This window comes from Mastigoproctus giganteus, chromosome 13, assembly GCF_048544385.1.
Source record: "Mastigoproctus giganteus isolate SK-2022 chromosome 13, ASM4854438v1, whole genome shotgun sequence".
NCBI lineage: Eukaryota > Metazoa > Arthropoda > Arachnida > Uropygi > Thelyphonidae > Mastigoproctus > Mastigoproctus giganteus.
In genome coordinates this window covers 100083100-100104742 of record NC_143587.1, presented here as the reverse complement: position 1 = coordinate 100104742, position 21643 = coordinate 100083100, and the positions used below count along the sequence as shown (strand labels likewise).

General features: G+C 37.5%; 1 protein-coding gene across 1 annotated transcript in view; it reads left to right on the top strand.

Annotated features, from left to right (window-relative positions):
• The window catches only part of LOC150076305 (transient receptor potential cation channel subfamily A member 1 homolog), a 379883-nt gene extending 359096 nt beyond the window's left edge, over positions 1–20787 (top strand). The window contains exons 22-24 of the mRNA XM_090387313.1: positions 10490–10735; positions 15561–15728; positions 20632–20787. Coding sequence (XP_090243439.1) covers positions 10490–10735; positions 15561–15728; positions 20632–20787 — 570 coding nt within the window. The remainder of the gene's footprint in view (positions 1–10489; positions 10736–15560; positions 15729–20631) is intronic.
• Positions 20788–21643: the final 856 nt, after the last annotated feature.

The following is a 21643-nucleotide window of genomic DNA, read 5'->3' as shown; positions in this document are numbered from 1 at the left end:
CCTGGATAATGACTGGTCACTCACACTAGCAAGGCTTTTGTGGATTTAATGGACGATTGTTTTCTTCATCAGCATGTTCGGGGGGCAACTAGAGTAAATAGATCTCTTGATCAGATTATCAGTAGTGATTCTTCATGCATTAAGAATCTGCAGATAAAGGAACCACAAGGTGGCAGTGATCACAGTGTGCTGAAGTGGAATTTACTGAAAGAGGTGACCACCATCAGGGGCAAAGGGAAGGGTTTTTGCTTTAGTACAGGCGCCTATGGTGGTCTGAGACAGTATTTAAATTCTATACGGTGGGACCAACTGGTGATGTTACCAACTTGTCCAATCAAAATGGGAGGCTTTACGTACCAACTAAGAAATATTTTTCAAGGTTTAGGCCTAAGTGGATGTCAGATAAACTAATGAGACATGTGGCAGAGAAGAAAAATGCATGGTATAAATATAAATTAATGGGTGACATGGAAGCCTATGATAAATATAAGGTGGTCTGTAACCAAGTCACAAAGGAGATTAGACAGGCAAAGGCAGATTATGAGAAATCTTTGTCAAAAGATGCAAAGAAAATCAGCAAAGAGTTCTTTACCTGTTAAACTCTAGAAGGAAGGGGATGAATCAGATTGGTCCACTGGATATTGATGGTTCAACTGTTGATGATCCTGCTCAAGTGGCTAACAAACTAAATGAATATTCTGCATCTACATTCACACATGAGGAGTTATTCATGGAGGGGAATGTCAGACGTGAATTTAACTCTGGCAATGAGCTAAATCATTTTGTGATAACTTAGAGGAAAGTGGAGCAGAAATTGTTGAAGATAAACATAAAAAAGGCACCCAGGGTGGATGGGATCTATCCAGTTATATTAAAGGAGGCAGCAGAGGAAGTAAGTAAACCCTTAGCCATAATGTGTGAGAGCTTCTTTGGACTCAGGGGAGGTACCCGTGGACTGGAGATGTGCAAATGTGACCCCAATTCACGAAGGAGGATCAAAGGGCGACAAGTAATTATAGACCTGTTAGTTTAACTGCTGTTCCAGAGAAATTAATGGAAGCACTGATTAAAGAAGTACTGCAGCTAGACAAGAATTCAGTTATAGCTCAGACACAGCATGGTTTTGTTAAGGGAAGGTCTTGCCTGACCAATTTGATTCGATACTATGATGTAGTCACAAAAGAATTGGATGCAGGGAATAACTTTGATATCATATATTTGGATCTTAGAAAGGCTTTTGATACTGTTGCACATGGAAGACTGCTGCACAAATTGGAGCAGTGTGGCATTGGAGGCAAATTGCTGCTATGGATAAAGGGATGGTTGAGTGGGAGAAGACAGAGTGGTAATCAATGGACACTGCTCTTCCTGGACTAATGTTATTAGTGGAGTCACTCAGGGTTCAGTGTTAGGTCCATTGTTGTTTTCTGTATTTATAAATGATATTGATGATGGTATATCAGGCTTAATGTCTAAGTTTGCAAACTATATTGATATAAAATATTTTTATTGTCTACATATGAGGAACTCATTCCTGAAGTTATGCCATGTATTTTTGAGACACCCTGTATGTATGTATATATACATACAGGGTGATTAACTACCAGTGCGACAAACTTGCAGGAGGTGTAGGGGGCACAAAGACAAATCGGAATCACATAGCATTGCAGGGTCCGAAATGCCTTTGTCATGCGGTAGAGGACGTTGAACGGGAGATCGCGTGAACAGCAATCCTGCTGGAAGTCAGCATTTGCGAACTGGTTCCCGAGGCACTACGATGGATGAGTATTCAAACGTTGAACTGGCTGACATGCACCTCGCGTATGGAGCTACGGACTGTAATGGGCGCGCCACTCTGCGCTTGTACCTGTAATGTTTCCCGCACAGGCGTGCTCCTCATCATATGGTTTTCGCACATGTGCACAGAAGGTTACGTGAGACTGGTTGTTTCGCGAGAGGTACCATGAATCAAGAGTGAACAACGGGGATGCCAGACAATGAGGAGAATGTCCTACGTCTTGCAGAAGGCAATCCGAGTACAAGTACTCGAGCGATAGGCCAACGATTGGGTATTTCCCAATCCACTGTATGGAGGATACTGTCAACAAACCAAATAAGTTCATACCATCTGCAACGCGTCAAATCATTGGAGCATGTGGATTATCCACTCCAGAAGACTTTATCCATCCTACTGCCTCGGGAACCGGTTCGCAAATGCTGACTTCCAGCGGGATCGCTGTTCACGCGACCTCCCATTCAACGTCCTCTACCGCATGATGAAGGCATTTCGGACCCTACAATGCTATGTGTATAAAGCAGGGTTATTAAGGACACTAATGACAGTACGCTGCTGCAACAGGATCTAGAAAAGTTGAGCAGATGGGCTGAGAGGTGGCAAATGAAGTTTAACATTGACACATGTAAAGTACTACATATGGGAAGGAGTAAACCCAGAGTAACGTATCAACTCTGATACTACACTGACAGTGGTAGAGAATGAAAAGTACCTGGGGGAAATTGTGCAGGCAGATATGAAGTTTTGGCCGACCGGGCTAGCCGAGTGGGTAAATGTACCTGCCCGGCAACCCAAAGGTCGCGGGTTCGATTCGCACCTCGGGCTTGGATCAAAGCACTGCAAAAACCTTGGGAGGTGCAATATGGCCACAGAAGCCGATGCGCCAACAACTACCAAATCAAAAAAAAAAAAAAAAAAAAAAAAAATATGAAGTTTTCTGAGCAGTGCAGATGGTCTGCACAAGTAGCTCATGGTGTCTTGTCAATGATATACAGGAATTTTTCTAGCAAGGATAAGGCAATGGTCAGGCCACACCTTGAGTACTGTATACAGGTCTTGAGGACTCATTTCAAGAAGGATGTAGAGCTGCTGGAATGAGTACAGAGAAGGGCAACAAGATTAGTGAATGGAACAAAGGGTTATTCTTACAAAGAACGGGCTTAAGTTTTGCAGATTACAGTGTCTGGAGACTAGGCACCTGCGAGGTGATCTGACTGAGGTGTATAAAGCTTTGAATGGTTTGAGCATGCTCAATGCTGATGGGATTCTTCCCCTTGCTCAGAATAATCACCTGAGAGGGCATAAATTCAAATTGAGGAAAGACAGTTGAAGGATAGATGTGCAGAAGTTTGCCTTTAGCCAGCAGGTAGTTGATTGGTGGAACAGACTTCCATCTTTTGTTATGGAAGTTGATAGCCTAAATAAATGTCAGGCTGAGTTGGACAGGTATTTGGAACGAACGGAGGGATGAAATGGGAGAGTTGTTTTTTTTTTTTTTTTGTCTGATGGTGCATAGGCTTGCTTTCTTGCATTGTAAGCCTCTACTAATGCTAATGCCTAAACTGAATGAGTATTTTGCATCTACATTCACACATGAGGAGGTATTCAATGAGGGAAGTGCCAGAAGTTTATCAAACTTTAACAGGGAGATTTTGTAATAACTGAAAGCAAAGTGTAGGAGAAATTGTTGAAGTTAAACATAAAAAAGGCACCTGTGGTAGACGGAATCTGTCCAGTTACAGGTGATCCCCGCTTAACACTGAAAATTCATTCCGGAAAAACAGAGTGCTAAGTGAATCCGCGCTAAGCGAGCGCTGCATTCCCATAAGGTAACATATGTATTTGTGATTTGCAGTCTGTGATATTGGATATTTCCTGATCAATAATAAATGGTAGTGAAAAGAAGCACAAAAATCGGTCAAAATATTTAATATTCAAACATTTGTACGTATATTCTGGATTACATGCGTATACTGTATAATTATGTGGTAACTACTTACGTATCAAAATTAAACTTAACATTCCAATGAAAATCATAAATTCAGTTGATCTAAATTGATTTTAATTGATTGATGAATTTAATTATGAAAAATGTGTCGATTTTGAGTTGTATTTTGGCCCTCTTCCTGGTAAACCGAAAGGGGTTTTAATTTTAAATCTCTGCAACTTTACCACCCAACAAAGTCAACCACTCCTTACCGGCTTTGAAACCTGGCATGCTTTTTTCTTCTTTCAATATGAAACTACGGCGAAGGTAAAGAAAGCCTGCACGAGAACGACGAGAAACGTCGGATAACTTACGCGGAAAATTAGTTTGCCGATACGGCACTCTAGCGCTGCTCACTCGGTAAACAGACGGTAGGTGTTAACGGTCTGGAGCAAAGTCGAGAACGATATACTGATTGACAGGTAGGCGTGGCAAACGACGTGCTGATTGGTGCGCGAACACAACACACGATAACACATCGGTTTAGTATCACTGTAGCAGCACTAATGGTAACTTGTCCTAATCGTACATGCCCTAACATTTACTGTAACGGTGAAAAAAGATCAGGTTACCTCGACTTGAATCCCATGGGAGCTTGAACCCCTCCCGAAGTGGAGGGGGTAACCTAACCTTTTTTCTTTAGAATCAGTCATATTTAGAAATACATTCATAAAAAAATAAATTTTTTTATGACCGTATTTTTATTTTCTCTTTCAATAATATGCCCTAATGGTGAAAATAGGTCAGGTTACCTCCACTTGAATCCCATGGGAGCTTGAACCTCTCCGAAATGGAGGGGGTAACCTAACCTTTTTTCTTTAGAATCATGAGTGGACTAGCACATAAATTGTTTATTAATAAATCATTTCATTGTTTGCCACGCCTACCTGTCAATCAGTATATCGTTCTCGACTTTGCTCCAGTCCGATAACACCTACCGTCTGTTTACCGAGTGAGCAGCGCTAGAGTGCCGTATCGGCAAACTAATTTACCGCGTAAGTTATCCGACGTTTGTCGTCGTTCTCGTGCAGGCTTTCTTTACCCAAGCCGAAACTACTTTTAACATTCATTTCCAAAAAAGTCGTGCTTCATCTATGTTAAAAAATTGTTGAGAAGTATAACACATAATACCCCTCTTCAATAATTTTAACAAGTTCTTTTTGAAAGTTTCGGCTCCTTGATTTGCACTTGCGGCACGGCTTCTCCCTGGATTTTAAATCTATTCAACCAGCCCTTACTAGTTTTAAATGGTTCCACTTTTTTTTTTTTTTTTTTTTTTTTTTTAACTTAACAGAATTCAGCATTGGAATATCCAATGTGGAATTCAGAATATCCATTCTGAATTCCACAGAATTCAGAATGGATTCTGTGGAATTGCAGATGCAGAATTCAGAATATCCATTCTGAATTCTGCATTGGAAGATAAAACTAATTTTATCTTCAATAAAATTATTTAGTCTGTCTATTTCAATCCTAAAAGCCGGCCTAGCCCTAGTTGCTTGCAGTGGAACAGCTGTCTTTCCCACTGCTAAAATTAATTCTTTATTTTTTATAATTGTCCTTGCAGTTAAACTTGCCAGTCCTAAATTATGACACACATCCGCTTGTCGTTGACCGGAATCAATTTGCTTCAAAACGTCTAATTTAATTTTAAAATTCACAGTCTTTTTCTTACATTTATAGTCTTTGTACTGCATCCAGATGTTGCTTTTTCATTCTTATCCACCATTATTAACTCTTTGAAAATGTAACTGCGTTGGTTGCATTAATTATGATTCAATGTTCAAGTAAACTGTCTGTTACGCACGATGTCTAATACTGTACTGAGTGATGACTAGACTTCGGATAAATGCATATAATGCAAATATTACAAGCAATATACTTGATCATTTTTTAAAATGTTGATCTTGGAACTACGTAACAAGTTACTGTACTGCAATTAAATTAGCATGCAAGAAAATTTCACTGAGTGCGGGAAATGTTTTAATGCTGTTTTTCTATTTATTTTCAAGCCATCGACTCCATAAAATGAAACAATTTCTTTAAATACAGTCAGTCCTCGTATAGCACGATAGATGTGTTCCTAGAAACCTTCGTGCAATATAAATAACAGGCCCAGTGGGAAAAATAGGGTTAGGTGCCGACCACCCACATCGATTGAACACACATAGCTGGAATTGTTTGGGTTTTTATGTTATTATGGCAAAATGTGTTTCCCCTTCACTGATATAAAATACAAATACATTTTCAGAATCTTCTCTTCATTCCTATTATGTTACATTCAGTTGGGGTGATTCCGCGTTCAACTGCCATTTCTTGTAAACACAAAGACGAATCGTGCATAAGCGAATTCGGTTCATGTTATACACGATATCATTCCCCTATTTATAAATCATGCATGATCGAATTTGTGTAGTGTAAACACATGTTATAAGAGGACTGACTGTATGTCAAAAATGCAATATGTAAAAGAGCATTATAGTGATTTGTGACAGCATTATAGTCAGATACGAGTTATAATATAAGAACAGCATTATAGCAAATCACCGTAAAGTGAACCGCGTCATAACGAGGGCCTGCTGTATATTAAAGGAGGCAGCAAAGGAAGTAAGCAAACCCTTAGCCATAATTATGAGAGCTTCCTTGGATTCGGAGGAGGTCCCCATGGACTGGAGGTATGCAAATGTATCACCAATTCACAAAGGAGGTTCAAAAGATGACACAAGTAACTATATACCTGTTAGTTTAACTTGTGTTCCGGGGAAAATAATGGAATCACTGGTTAAAGAAGCATCGCAGGATCATCTAAACAAGACTGCAGTAATAGTTAAGATACAGCATGGGTTTGTTAAAAGGAGACCAATTTTATTGGATATTATGATGTGGTCACAAAGGAACTGAATGCCAAAAATATTTTTGATATCATATACTTGGATTTCAGGAAAGCTTTTGATACTGTTGCACATGGAAGGCTGCTGTACAAGTTGGAGAGATATGGAATTAAGGGTAAGTTGCTACAATGGTAAAGGGATGATTGAGTGGGAGACGACAGAGTGGTAATCAATGGACACTGCTGTTCGTGGACAAATGTTATTAGTGGAGTTCCCCAGGGTTTGGTGTTGGGCCCATTGTTGTTTTGTATGTTTATCAATGATATTTATGAAGGTATATCAGGTTTAATGTCCAAGTTTGTAGATGATACAAAGGTTGGCAGGGTTGTTAATGACAGTAAGGACAGTATGCTACTCCAACTGGATCCAGATAAGTTGAGTAAATGGACGAAGACAAATGCAAAGTACTGCATATGGGTAGCAATAACTGAAGAGAAATGTACCAACTGTGTGTGTGTTCTACACTCAGGGAGGTGGAAAGTGAAAAAGACCTGGGGGTAATTGTGCAGTCAAATATGAAGTTTGCTGAGCAGTGTGGAGGGGTTGCCAGGCCAGGTCATGGAGTCTTGTCAATGATATATAGGAATTTTGCTAGCAGGGACGGAGGTGATTATCCTGTTATACAAGGCAATGGTCAGGCCACATCTAGAGTACTGTGTACAGGTGCGGAGGCCTCATTTTAGGAAGGATGTAGAGTTGCTAGAACAAGTACAAAGAAGGGCAACAAGATTGGTGAGGGGAACAAAAGGATACTTTTACCAAAAAAGGCTTAGCTTCTGCAAATTGCAGTGCCTGGAGAGTAGACACCTGCAAGGTGATCTGATTGAGGTGTATAAGGCCTTGAATGGGTTGAGCAAGCTGAATGCTGATGGGACTCTTCCTCCTGCTCAGATTAACAACCTGAGGGGGTGCAGATTCAAATTGAGAAAAGATAGTTGTAGAATAGATGTACAGAAATTTTCCTTTAGCCAGCAGGTAGTTGATTGGTGGAAGACTTCCACTTTTTGTTGTGGAAGTTGATAGCCTAAATAAATTTAAGGCTGAGCTGGACAGACAATTTGGAACGAATGGAGGGGTGAAATGGGAGGGTTTTTTTTTTGGCTGATGCTGCATAAGCTTGCTTTCTTGCACTGTATGCCTCTACTAATACTAAACCCCAGGGGCTCACATCTGGCGAGTATGGGCTTGGCAGACCCAGGGGGCTTGGCACACCCAGGGTTCTGAGCTGAGCTGGATATCATCATTCTTCTCTTCCTTGGTGATTCCCTTCTTCTGACTCTTGTTCTGAATGCAAGGAAGAGTCCCATCAGCATTCAGCAAGCTGAATGCTGATGGGACTCTTCCTCCTGCTCAGATTAACAACCTGAGGGGGTGCAGATTCAAATTGAGAAAAGATAGTTGTAGAATAGATGTACAGAAATTTTCCTTTAGCCAGCAGGTAGTTGATTGGTGGAAGACTTCCACTTTTTGTTGTGGAAGACTTCCACTTTTTGTTGTGGAAGTTGATAGCCTAAATAAATTTAAGGCTGAGCTGGACAGACAATGTGGAACGAATGGAGGGGTGAAATGGGAGGGTTTTTTTTTTTTTTTTTTTTGGCTGATGCTGCATAAGCTTGCTTTCTTGCACTGTATGCCTCTACTAATACTAAACCCCAGGGGCTCACATCTGGCAAGTATGGGCTTGGCACACCCAGGGTTCTGAGTTGAGCTGGATATCATCATTCTTCTCTTCCTTGGTGATTCCCTTCTTCTGACTCTTGTTCTCCCCCCCCCTATTTCTCTCAGGGTAATTCAGAAAATATTTTTTGGCTGGTGCAGCAAAAGCCTCAGGCTTCTTTGCACCATATGGCTAATGATAATAATAATGCTAAAATAAAACAGCTTCAGAAATATTACAACTTTGAACATTCCAATTTTGTATACTACATGGCAGTTCAGTTCAAACAACTTCTTTGCAACTGTTTTGTTGGTGTGACTACAGACCACATCCTATCTGAAGAAAGACCAGCTGGTCGTAAAACAGGGTGTCACAGTACTCATCTTTTGAACAAGTGACCAGTTAACCTTTTGGTAAAGGCTTCTCTTTGAAATAATGCAATACCAGGATAACTCATTGCACAGTCAAGTTGTTCTGTTATGAGAATTAAGACCAGTGCATTGTCCATGCAGTTTAAACTCTTAAATCTTGCTAGCCACAGTTTAAACTGCAGCCAGCAAGATTTAAAGGACAAAAGAGTATTGCAAGCATCTTGTAAAGAAAGAAGTGTCAATCTTTTTTACATGGGTTTTTAAAGACAAGTGCAATCATTGATACAAATGTTGGATTGCCTTCTTAATATTTCTAGATTTTAAAATATTTATTTTTTTTTGTAAAATGTGTCAGATTTTAAAGCATTCTACAGAGTTTACTGTATTAGTATTGGCACCATGATGCAAGGAAGCTGGGCTTATATGGCACCTACCAAAAAAAAAAAAAAAAAAAAAAAACTTCATTTGGCTATTTCTTCCATAATTAGTCCAAACCCTCCTTCATTTATTCAGACTACTTACTCCTAAACATTGGGTAAAAGTTTATTCCAAAAATGTATTACTCTTTGTCGTAATCTAAACTTTGTTCTATGAAGGGCATTTGAAAATTTTGTGGTTGGAGTATGATAACATGTTACTTTTCAACATAGCCACCTTTGGAGTCAATACACTTTTGCAATGAAGGAATGCATTGATTCCAACTGCAAAGAAAATTTCCCTTTGGGCCTCCAGGAATGCATCTACTGCAGCAATAACATCGTTGTTGATATTTTTTCAAATTAGAAAATAGGTGGTCTAATGGTGCTAAATCTGATGAATATGAGGGATGGTCCAAGATTTCAAAGCTGCTCTCACGTAGTACAGTCATGGCAACAACAGACTTGTGAGCAGGGTTCCTTGTCCTGGTAGAACAAGACTCCTTTGCTGAGTTTCCCTTGGCATTTTCATTCATACACTGCACAAAGTCTGAATAATATGCCCTTATGACTGTCTGGCCTTTCTGAAAGTAATCCACTAGCAATATTCCATCAGCATCCCAAAAAACCAATGCCATCACCTTGCCAGCAGAAGGAATCAACTTGGCCCTTTTGAAGGGAAGAAGAACTGTATTTTGACTGCCCCTTTGTCTCTGGCTGAAAGTGATTGACCCACATCTGATCCACAGTCACAAACCTTTCAAGGAAATTTGTTATATCTGCTTGAAAACAATGCAAACGTTCACTTGACTTGACAACTCTTATGTGTTTTTGATCTGCTGGTAGCAACTTTGGGATCCATCATGCAAGTTCAGACAAGATGCCCAAAATGCCGGCAATGTACCAACTGAACTGTCAATCATTGATGACCCATTGCCAAATCATTCACACTGTTAACTTCTGGAGTGATGGATATTGCAGGTCTTCCACAGCATGGGCCACCTTCCAGGCTCTTCTTCCCTTATTTAAATTCTGCATACCACTTTACATTGGAATAGGAAGGGGCATCCTCCCCAGTGCTGTAACCATTGATTACATTAGTCTTTTTTGGGTTACTGTTTGAAGTGTTATACATTAATTATATACATTTTTAAACCACTATACCACTATCCTTTCGTAATCAGGCTGTGAACTTTTCAAACACTCCTTGTAAAATAATTCCATTGTAAATTTTGAGAATGTTCTAGCTTAAAGGTCCACTGAAAAGATAGATCAAAGGAACAAGTTTGTATGAATTCATTTCTTTACTGTACCTGATAAGTAATTAATTTGTAATAATGTATATTATATATAATTACATTTTTTATTATAGGATCCATTTGAAAGTCCCTTTGAAGCTTTAATCAAAACTGGAGTGATGATGATCGGTGAACTCGAGTTTGATGCAATCTTTAATGATAACAACAATGAAGTTTTCTTCAGACTTCCAACTTACCTTTTGTTTATTGTCTTTCTTCTTGTTATGTCAATTCTTATTATGAACCTCTTAGTTGGTCTAGCTGTAGATGATATCAAAGAAGTTTTAGAGCAAGCAGAATTGAAGAGATTAGCAATGAAAGTAAGCCTGTTTTCATTATGATATATAATGTACGTACAGTAAACTCCTGTTATAGTGCTCTCTGAGAGAGAGCACTATAACAGGAGTGTTATAGTGCTCTCTGGGCTAGTTCTAAAGAGCAATATAATAAGGAAAGTGCTAAGTGGGACCCCCTCCCTTAGGGGACTATTTTTCCTATTTCACCAATATTTTAGTAGGTAACATTGATTTTTCCTATCTTATGCCTACATGCCTTATGTGCAGGGTGATTCAAAATTCATTCAACCCATATACCAGTAAAATCATAAAACCTGTATGCTTTGCACTTTTAATTCGGGCAGTAAAAACACAGACCTAAGTGAATCCTCATTAATTTGGGAGGGGAGATTTATCAATAGAAAATAATGTACATAATTTTACTTGGTTGGCATGATAAACGTTACTGATTTTAAGGTCCCATTTCTCTATATAACAATATTAAATGTAGCAGAAACATCTTTACTATGTACAGATAAAAGTAACTCCTATGAGAAAACTACAGTTTTCTGAGGAAGGATAAAAGAAGATATATTTCAAAGTTTGTAATTTTTTTTTTTTTTTTTTTTAAGAAAAGTTTATAAACACCGATAATTTTATAAACATCAGTTAAATAAGAGCCACTGAGCAGGCACTCCCTTTTCCATACCAATGCTGGGAGGATGTATAAAGTGCACTGTTTTGATATAAGAAATGGTACACATGACTATAGTGTTTTACAGATATAAACACAGGAGACTGTATCTACAGCTGTGTCATTACAAACAGCTGCAAATGCACAAAGAAATGCAAATTACCTGGACACAAAAAATAACTTTTGGGGCAATAAATTTTCAATGTTTATCACTGTCATAAATTGATAATGCTTTGCAGAATTTCCAGTTTGACTGGTAATTCAGTATTGGCCCTTTATTCTTTTCAATATTCATTAATGATATTGATGAAGACAAAGTTTTTGGATAATACAAAAGTTAGCCATTTGGGCTGAACAGTAGCAACTGAAAAATACAAAGTGTAGAATATGGGAGCAGTAATCCCAGAATAACATATCACTGCACTCAAGGTAGTAGAAAAAGTCTTGGGGATAATTATGCAGTCACATGAAGTTTTCTGGGCAGTATAGACAAGTTACTAGGACAACTAATGGGATTTTGTCAATTATATACAGGAATTTTGCCAGCATGGGCAGCAAGGAGGTAATTGTCATCTTCTATAAGGCAATGGTTAGGCCACATACTGAGTATTGCATACACACCTGCAAACCTCATTTTAGGAATGATGCAGAGCTGCTGGAGCACATACAGAGAAGAGTAATGAGATTGCTGAGGGGAACAAAGATTGTGTTTCTCTTACCAAGAAAGGCTTCAGTTCTTCAAATTGCAGCATCTGGAGACTAGGCACCTGTGACATTATCCGAATGAGGTTTTTAAGGCTTTGAATAGATTGAGCAAGCTCAGTGCTGATAGGATTCTTCCTCTTGCTCAGACTATGCCCTTTATCTCAATTTTTTTATGCCCACACATGAGTGGGCATAAATTAAAATTGAGGAAGGATGGTTGCAGAATAGATGGCGGAAGTTTTCCTTTAGCCAGCGGGTGATTGATTGCTTGAACAAACTTCCATCTGTTGTAGTGAAAGTGGATAACTTAAATTCATAGACAAACTATTCTTGTCTCAATGCTTCTTTCTACTAGCAATTTCCAGGACCTGTAGAACTATTTCTACAGTTGTCCTGCAGGTTCTTAATGGGCAACTCCTAGTGAGTGTATTATGATGTTATTCTACATTATTTGCTGTATTATCGAAGAAAACAACTTCCAGTAAACCTGGATAATTATAACCTAAATTTTGGCTTGTCAGAAAAGGATGATGTAGCGAGATTGAAATCAGAATTTCTGAGGGACTGGCAAACTCAATAGAATAATTCTCCATTGAGTAGAGTAACTTAGTATTCTTCCAGATGTGTCTGTACATGATAGATAGAGTAATTGGCTCAGTTTGGGACTAAATGTCACATTTTTTCTAACTGGCCATGGGAGTATCAACTCAAAACTACATAAATTCAGTTTATCCTTATATTACCTTAGATTGTAACTATTATTTAGATTTGAGAAATCAACTACAAATTATAACAAATGTCTATAGTATTAGCGACTTCCCAAGTTTTGTAGTCTCACTTTGTGTTTTTCAGACTTTGCCGAAAGTGTTTCGTAGGTGAAAACATTGTAAATGCACAGCTTTATGGCTTTAGGTCACCTTTACCATCCACTGTCATACTGTTTGCCTCTCCCCATTCAATAATTTGAGCAGGGGTTTTATATTGAACAGTGTTTTACTAGACTTAGTTCTGGTTGTTTGTTTGTTTGTTTGTTTGTTAAGCCAGTACAGTGTTCAGTTTTCTGGCCAATTTTTTTTTTTTTTTTGATTGATTGATTGATTTAAATTTTAATGGCAACTTTTAACTTCATATAAATGAGTTTTGTTCTAACTGCTACCATTTCCAAATGATTTGTTATTTGAGATCTGGGATCAGTTTGTTCCCTGATCTTTTGAGCGTAAATTTTATTTTTTTTTAATTTCCCCATGCTGCTAATCTTGCAGATGGGAAATATTAGTTATTTGCCAATTATTTCCACCGTATTTCTTTCTCTATACTTAATTAGCTGTCATAATCTTCTCCCTTATTTTTCAAGGGATGTCTCCCTCTTCTTCCCCTACTTCTAATTTTTTCCCTCTCTAACTAACTCCCCTACTTCTCCTGCTATCTTCCCTCTCCTTTCCTTTTAATTCTTTGCATCTCTCTACTTCTTTTTTCTTCCTTTCATCCCTTTGCTTTCTATCCTACTTTCCTAACTCACCATTTCCCATACTATTCCTTCTATTTTCCTGTTTTCCTTTCCTTTCCTTGAAAATTTTGGGGCTCCCAGGCTTGCCTGATAGCCCCAGTCTCAGGTAGTTGGTGGACCCTGGCATGCCTCTTCGTAGCCAAGGTTGGGAGCCAGGGAACTAGGTGTCCCCTGTCTGCGCAGTCGCCAGGTGCTGGCACTCAACACAACAAAACACACATTTACACACCTAAATACACACACTTGCCGGCCTTTTGCCTTTTCAGATGCTACAACAGTATATAGGGTAACCACGGAGACCGCTATTAATCAAATACACCATGACACCTTAGACAAACTATTGGAGGAAATAAATAGGTGAAATGGGATTTTTTTTTTTTTTTTTTTTGACTGCTGTTGTAAGCTTGCTTTCTTGCTTCATTTGCTTATACTAAATGAAGAAATAAGAAAAAATCTCAAGGTAACAAGTATCTAATTAAAGGTATGTAAAGCAAATTAGGTGGTATGGCCATGTAGAAAAGATGATTATTTAAAACAGTTGGAACTAAGGGTATTTCTGATAGTGGATTTCATATGCATTCTATTTACATATAAAAGGGTAGCATAAAAATTTAATTCAGAAAAAATAACAGTAATTTGTATTTATTGTTTACACTTTACGTACTGTAAATGCTTATACAGTTAAAATAATTGCCACTGTTACATTGCTTGAAAGAGGTCAGCATTTTTTTTTTCTCTTGGCAAAATTTTGTATTATTGACAAACACACCAGTGGTTTTTTTAATTCATTTCTTCTTGCGATTCAGCCTATAAAGTAGCGATCAAAAGGGCATTAATTTTTACCTAATGTTGGTTTCCATGGTATATATCATAATATAACCCCCCCCCTTTCATATCAAATTTCTGTCTTGTTCAGATTATTACAGTATTTAAATGATGAAACAATATCCTCATCTATCAAAACATTGTTGACCTGGATTATTATGAAAATAACCTACAACTAGAATGTAGTTCATGGTTTGTCTCTAGTTTTGTGCATTGCTTTAGAAAATGTCCAAAGTATTAATTGCAGAGTTAAAACTGTATAAAGAAAACCCCTGTTTCTGGAAAGTTAAATCAAGGGACTGTACAAAAAAAAAAAAAAAACTCAAGTTTGACATTGCTATCAAAAATGGCCAAGCATGCTGCACAGATTATCCCTACTACCTTCATATAACATAAATCACACTCATGATGCATAATTTTTCTGCAGCAAAAATAAATAAATGAATAAAATTTCTACAAACTGGCTGTTTGTTATATAACTTCTTATTCACAGTAATTTATGTAATGGTGTGGTGAATTTGTAACTTTTAAAGTGTTTATGCGTTAATGTGGTTGGTATTATACAGAAGTAACATGAATGAAATTTACCTTTCTTTACTTCATTCATAATACTTTGTATACAGAATCATAAATTTATTATATTCACAGGATAATTTTATTTCCCACAGTTAAATTTAAATCTCTCAATTTCTTTGGTGAAAAAATAAAACAAAAGAAAAAAAATTTAAAAATCAATTTTGGATAATTAATTTTTATAAAAATGGAATTCTACTGTATGAAGTATAAATGCTAATGGTGCTGTATGTTCACTATGCCTACCTGCCTAATAATGAGATCCTAAAATAGGATCAAAACCCAGGTATGCATAGCAGCACACACTTAAAATAACACAGCAATATACTTCTATACTGGAGCAGTGAGTTTTATTTAGAGTAGCCCCGTACCAAAGCAACTTGTGGTGTAGTGCCTCCACAGTGAGATCAATGCAACAAGCAGCAAGCTTGGTTTGCAAAACACTACTTACAAAACAAGGCTATGCCCTTCATGTGCAACTTCATTATAAATATATATCTTTTTATATATGATATTCATGTGGTATCTTCCTAACAGTAATTCACGATTCTGCTTTTTAATTACAGACTGACCTAGTATTGACTATTGAGAGAGTATTTCCAACTTGGCTTCTCCGTCGATTTATAATAAAAAGAATGACAATATATCCAAATCATGCCAGTGGATTTTTTTCAAATCTTCTCACATCATTTAATTTAAAAGAATTATACCCAACAGCTGACCACACATCAAAGGTAAGTCACATCAAAACTTAATATTCTTTAAGATAAATTTAATGACGTTCCCTAACAGAATTCAATCCAACTATGATTTCATGATGGCACTTTAGAATCATAATTATTTTGTACTATCACATTAAACAATTAATGTGATAGTACAAAAAGAATGGAGACAGGACTGTTCGTTATTGTTATTTGGTTTGTTTTTTTAGGAGCATTAGCAACTAAAGCCATATTGCTCCAGGGATATGTGATGGTCATTCCTGACCATTTCCGCATTCTCCGTATTTGGTGGTCACGGGTTCGAACCCTGGTCTAATCAAGAAGCGTGTGCTACACACTGCTGCTCCTGCCCACCTGGATATGGAGGCGTCCGGGGACTATTCGAACTTATATACCATAATTATGCGACAATTAAGAGGATCTATCCCTCAGTCAGAAAAAAAATCATATGAACATTTAAATTCATGTGATCCTTAAATCTTTCATTATTGAAATAAAGCTGTTTAAATTAAGGTTTTTGGGAATGATGGCATTAATATTTATGAAAAGACTAGATACAGTTTTTATTTAACTGTCTTTTATATTAGAAGGGTTTAGGACATTCCTTATCTGTCCAAAAATCCATGCTTTGGTATTTTATGATAACAATTCTTGAACTTGCTGAAAGATACTGTAAGTAGCATGGGTTGTATTGCCGGTGTAGTCCTATAACTGTGAAAATGAGCTGAGGTTCGCTATTGTGCACAGTCTATTTCACATGTAAAGGGATTCTCAGTAAATTCTATTAGTGTAAAGGTGACACTGTTGTCTTCGTTGATTTTAAAATATTGGAAATTTCTATTAGCATACAAAGTATATTATTTATTTTTGTTAATATCACTGCATTATAAAATAGTAAGTTTAATATATGTACTCACTTTCTTTTCATATTACACTAACCTCTTTACACCTTGATTTCATTCTTGTGGTAGTAGGTACTATATCTTGATTTGCTGTTTACATAGTGCCCTTCAAATTGATCCACAGAAAAATGTCACCAGGGTTAAGATCTGGTTAGTAAAGTGACCTTAAAAGAATTCCCATGACCTATCTATAAATTAATATCCAAAACAAGTATCACTAAAATATATTGGCATCCTATTATGATGAGCCAAATGCAATTCCCGATTACTTGCAAAGTAATTGGGAAATAAGTGTTTTTGAGTCAAATGGCACCAGGGGTTCCCACATAGTATACATTGTCGTGTGATACAGTACACTATAAAGGCCAGAGATTTAAAAGTGTATGGATATTGTGGTGTGTAATGTTTTCTACCATTTTTCATCTGGCCTTTTAGCCATTGGGACCCACCGTTGCCCACACTTTGTCCCGTGGAGGCAGACCAGGTACACCCAGTATAGTTATATTTACTCTGGTAGATCCTGCCACCTAATTTCCTGAGATTTAGGTGGCTAGGACCTTAAAAAAAAAGTGTTACTATAATTTATGCTGAAAGAGGGTAAGGCCAAATGGTAATAGGGTTGTTGCATGGTTGACTTAAATTTTTGAGTGTTGGTTTGGAATAATTTTGGTTTCATTTGATGTGGTTGCAAAGTTAGAGAGAGGGTGGGTGAGACTGAAGACATAAGACAGAGGTGGGACTAATAGAGAAGGCAACCCTAGATGGTCAATGAGGCATGCTCTACCAGAAGGAAGAAAATAGGGTGGCAAGGAGGGGAGGAGACAGTAGACTTCTCCCCCAGGAAGTAAGTACCATGCAGAGTGCAATGGTACAGAGAGGCCTTGGCAGCAAGCTGCAGCAATAGTCATGTCTGTTGTTCGTCTCAGAGGTCACAGCCACTAGAGTCAAGTTCAGGAGATGTGTAGAGTCAAGTCTGACTTGGTAATCAGTGGTGTCTTCTGCCACAGAGGGATCCTGAGGCAGGTGAGCAATGGACTGTGTTTATTCTGTGTCCGCTCCTGGTCCTGTTGCAGAAGGTCCTTAGTGTGGTTAACTTAGTCTTTCTGTTTGAATGTTTCTCTACAGTTAGGTTTGGTTATTTCATTTAACTGGCTTTAGTTGTGATGAATAGCAATAAGTGTCCTCCATCTGGAAAACACCTCTTGCACAAACTTGAAGGCCAGGAACTCCTCCCTCGAGTCTAGAAGGTGAGGCTACAGTCCTGCTGGTAAATATGAGTTCCATCATAGGTCGACAGCAGAGGTCCTCATAATGGTCGCAGCTGTACATAATGTGGGACCGTGTTTCTGTCTCTCCACATGTGCAGAGGGTTTCTTCCGTTATTCGAAAATAGGTTAACTTGCCGTGGAAGGCATCATAGCCTGTCAGAAGAAACGTTGTAAATAGACCTGGGTGGAATCAGGAAGGGGTTCTAGGATACATGCATCTGACTGTAGGCAGGAACATTACATACATATATAATTGTGGTAACCACTTATGTAATTTCCCCTTTTGTTGAAGCAGACCACCTTTCCTGCCATGCCTGCTGCACATGATTCTCAAGTTTGGTCCTTTCTTCCCTTCCCTGCTAGGTTGATGGTGTATTCCTCCAGAGTGTAGGGTAATCCTTTGGCCAGGTAGTACGTCATTCCACAGCATACAACTTCTAGGTCCAGGACCCCCACCAGGACTTGAACGGCATGCTTACTAACAGTACAGCAGGCACGGGTGATAACCAGGAGAATTGAGCATTGTATGGTCTCCAAGAGCTTTTTGCTAATCACAGTTGTGGCCCTATGGAACCACACGGGGGGAAGCGTATGTAATCGCCGGGGTGAAGAAGCTTTAGAGTACAGTGTTGGTGTGTGTTTCTTGAGCCCCCAGTCCTTTATTGTTATTCTGGCTATTAATCTGGCAAATCTTCTTATTTTTTCTCTTAAAATATTTGAGATGAGGGTGGAAGGACATGTTGGTGTCCAGAATGATACATAGATGCTTCATTTTTAGGGATTAGTTTGTCTGGCTATGGATTTTAATTTGTGGTGGTCTTCTTAAGTTCAGGCTGCCTTTCAACAGTATAGATTTTGTTTTTGTATATGATATTTTTAAGAAGTGGACTGTGGCCCAGTTTTGAAGGAGCTTAAGTGCTTGGTTGTCATTTGTGTTTGGCTTTCAGCAGTTACTGTTAGTATTAAATCTGCAAAGGCCTGGGAATTTACTCCCCCCAGGGCCAGGAATTCGTCTAGGATCATATTCCAGAACAGTGGCCCTAGAATTGAGCTCTGGGGTCATCCCCTGTAGAATGATCTGGTAAACTTATTATATGGTGCTATCACCTGGATTTCTGATGGTTAGGTAGGATTCCATAACTTTGTACAAATTCATAAGCGTGCTTGCCCTTCTCGGTCTAGTTACAATGCTTGGCCACCAAATTGAGTAGAAGCTAAATCGAGTGAGATGACAAGGAAATATTTTTTGTCACACCCTGCGGCCACCCTCAAAAGGCCACTCAGAGTGGTTTTTATATAATAAAATGTACTAATAATAATTTTATAAAATAAAGTTTTTTTTTATAATAATAATAAATGGAAGAAGACCCTAACAGAATTAGAGGGAATGGACCCCATAAAGACCCACAAGCAGAGACCCAAAATAATCCTATGGCAAGTCACAGACCATCAATTGGCAAATAATACCACATTACCTCAAAAAAATGGTTCAACACTGGAGGCCATCCACACAGCCGTATACTGTGCTGCTGCTGTAGTAACCACTATGATTAATGCAAGAGAAATGAGAGACCAGCAGTAGAAGAAATGAAAAAACAAGGAACCACCAAAAGATAAGATAAGAATTAAATGTCAAGATAGGCCAATTGGCCCATTACCAACTGGGTAATAACAGGAGTAAGAAATTGATTGGTAAAGTGAAGAGCATCCTAAGAGAGACATCTACAGCAAACACGAGATCACTTAAGCGGAACCTCCTTGAACTCAGCATGACTACACCGATACAAAGAGAGCTCCCAGAGGAAAACAAACAATCAAATCTTTGATGAAAACCAAATAACCTACAGACACGAGACATGTATGGTATCTTATGTAGGACAGCACCTGGTTCAACTCTGTGATGAATATAGAGCTCTCTAAAAGGCCAGAAGTGTGTATGTTGTTGTGTTGCTGAGTTGTTTCTGGCCATTTTTTCACCAGGCAGGTAATCAACTGGAAAGCCTGCCCGGTGTATGTCTACACCACTGAGAGGTAGGCCACAACTACGTATGTACTGTAGCCACCCTCGGAACCCTCTGGTTTACAGATCTTACTTCCCTAACATCAGAGAAAAAATTAAAAAATAAGTAAGTAAATGATAAAAACTAAATAAAATCCCAATCCTCGGGCAGCCCAAATCCAGGGTACCAGCAAAAATAAATAAAATAAAAATAATGAAAAAAAAAAAAAAAACTGCCTTTAAATACATATATATCTCTAAAGATAAAATAAAGATTTTCCAAAGCATTTTGATTTTGTTTGGAGAGAGGGGGGGAAAAAAAAAAAAAAAGGATAAATTAGATGAAATGAGGGTGGAAGGACATGTTGGTGTCCAGAATGATACATAGATGCTTCATTTTTAGGGATTAGTTTGTCTGGCTATGGATTTTAATTTTTGGTGGTCTTCTTAAGTTCAGGATAAATTAGTTCATTCTGCTATATTATGCTTTTTTTTTTTTCCTGCATACTGTTTTATAACTCACAACCTAAATACCAAGTTTCTCACAGTTGTTATTTATATTGGTTCAATATGACAGTATTTTGGTAAAATATCTAGCTTTAATCCATTTTAATGGGCACATTTCTTAGAAACTGTCTGCAATTTGAGTTTGCTATAAAAAATAAAAATGTTTCTAATTCTACTTAGTATTAAGTTTTTCTAAGTACAGTTTATGGTTTAGCTAAATGTCATTTATTCTGTTTTAGATTGCATTACGTCGCTTAGTGGACACACAACTTATTATTTCGAGGCAATTATCTAACATACAGAAGCAATTCAAAGTTTTGAAGAAACAAAGCAAACAAGTTAAAAAATCTCTATCACTATTACAAAAATTAAGCACTGAAAGTGATGAGAAGTGATTAATTATTAATCATGAATGCCTAAATTTCATCATTTTTTATAAAATTTTTAGATATTGATATATACTTAAATTACAGAATTTTATATTTGCTTTTTATGACTTTTACATCAAAATAATCATGTTTTAATGCTTTGTGAAATATATCACATAATTTGTCATAATGATATTTCAGTAAAAAGAATAAATTTGATTCAAATTTTAGATGTCTAGTTATGAACATAAAGGAAAGAAATATTTTTAATATACAGGTGACCCCCCCCCCCCCGCACTTAAAGCTGATAATTCATTCTGGAAAAACAGAGCGCCTCATTACCATAAGGTAACATATGTATTTGTGAGTTGCGGTCGGTGGCATAGGATATTTCCTAATCAATAATAAATGGTAGTGAAAAGATGCACAAATGTCGGTCAAAATATTTAATATTCAAATATTTGTACATATAAAATATTTTGCATTACATTCATATATAATTGTGGTAACCACTTATGTATCAGAATTAAAAACTTAATTCAAATTAAAATCATGAATTTAATTGATCTAAATTGATTTTAATTAATATAATTCAGTTGATGAATTTAATCATGAAAAAATGTGTCGATTTTGGTTTGTACTTTGGCCCTCTTCCTGGTAAACTAAAAGGGGTTTTAATTTTAAATTCCCTGCAGCGTTACCACCCAACAATAAAGTCAACCGATCCTTTACCGCTTTGAAAGGAATGCCTAAAATAAGTTTCAATATGAAACTTCTTTTAGGCATTCGTTTCCAAAAAAGTCCTGCTTCATCTAGGTTAAAAACTTGTTGAGAAGTATAACACAAAATACCCCTCTTCAATAATTTTAACAAGTTCTTTTTT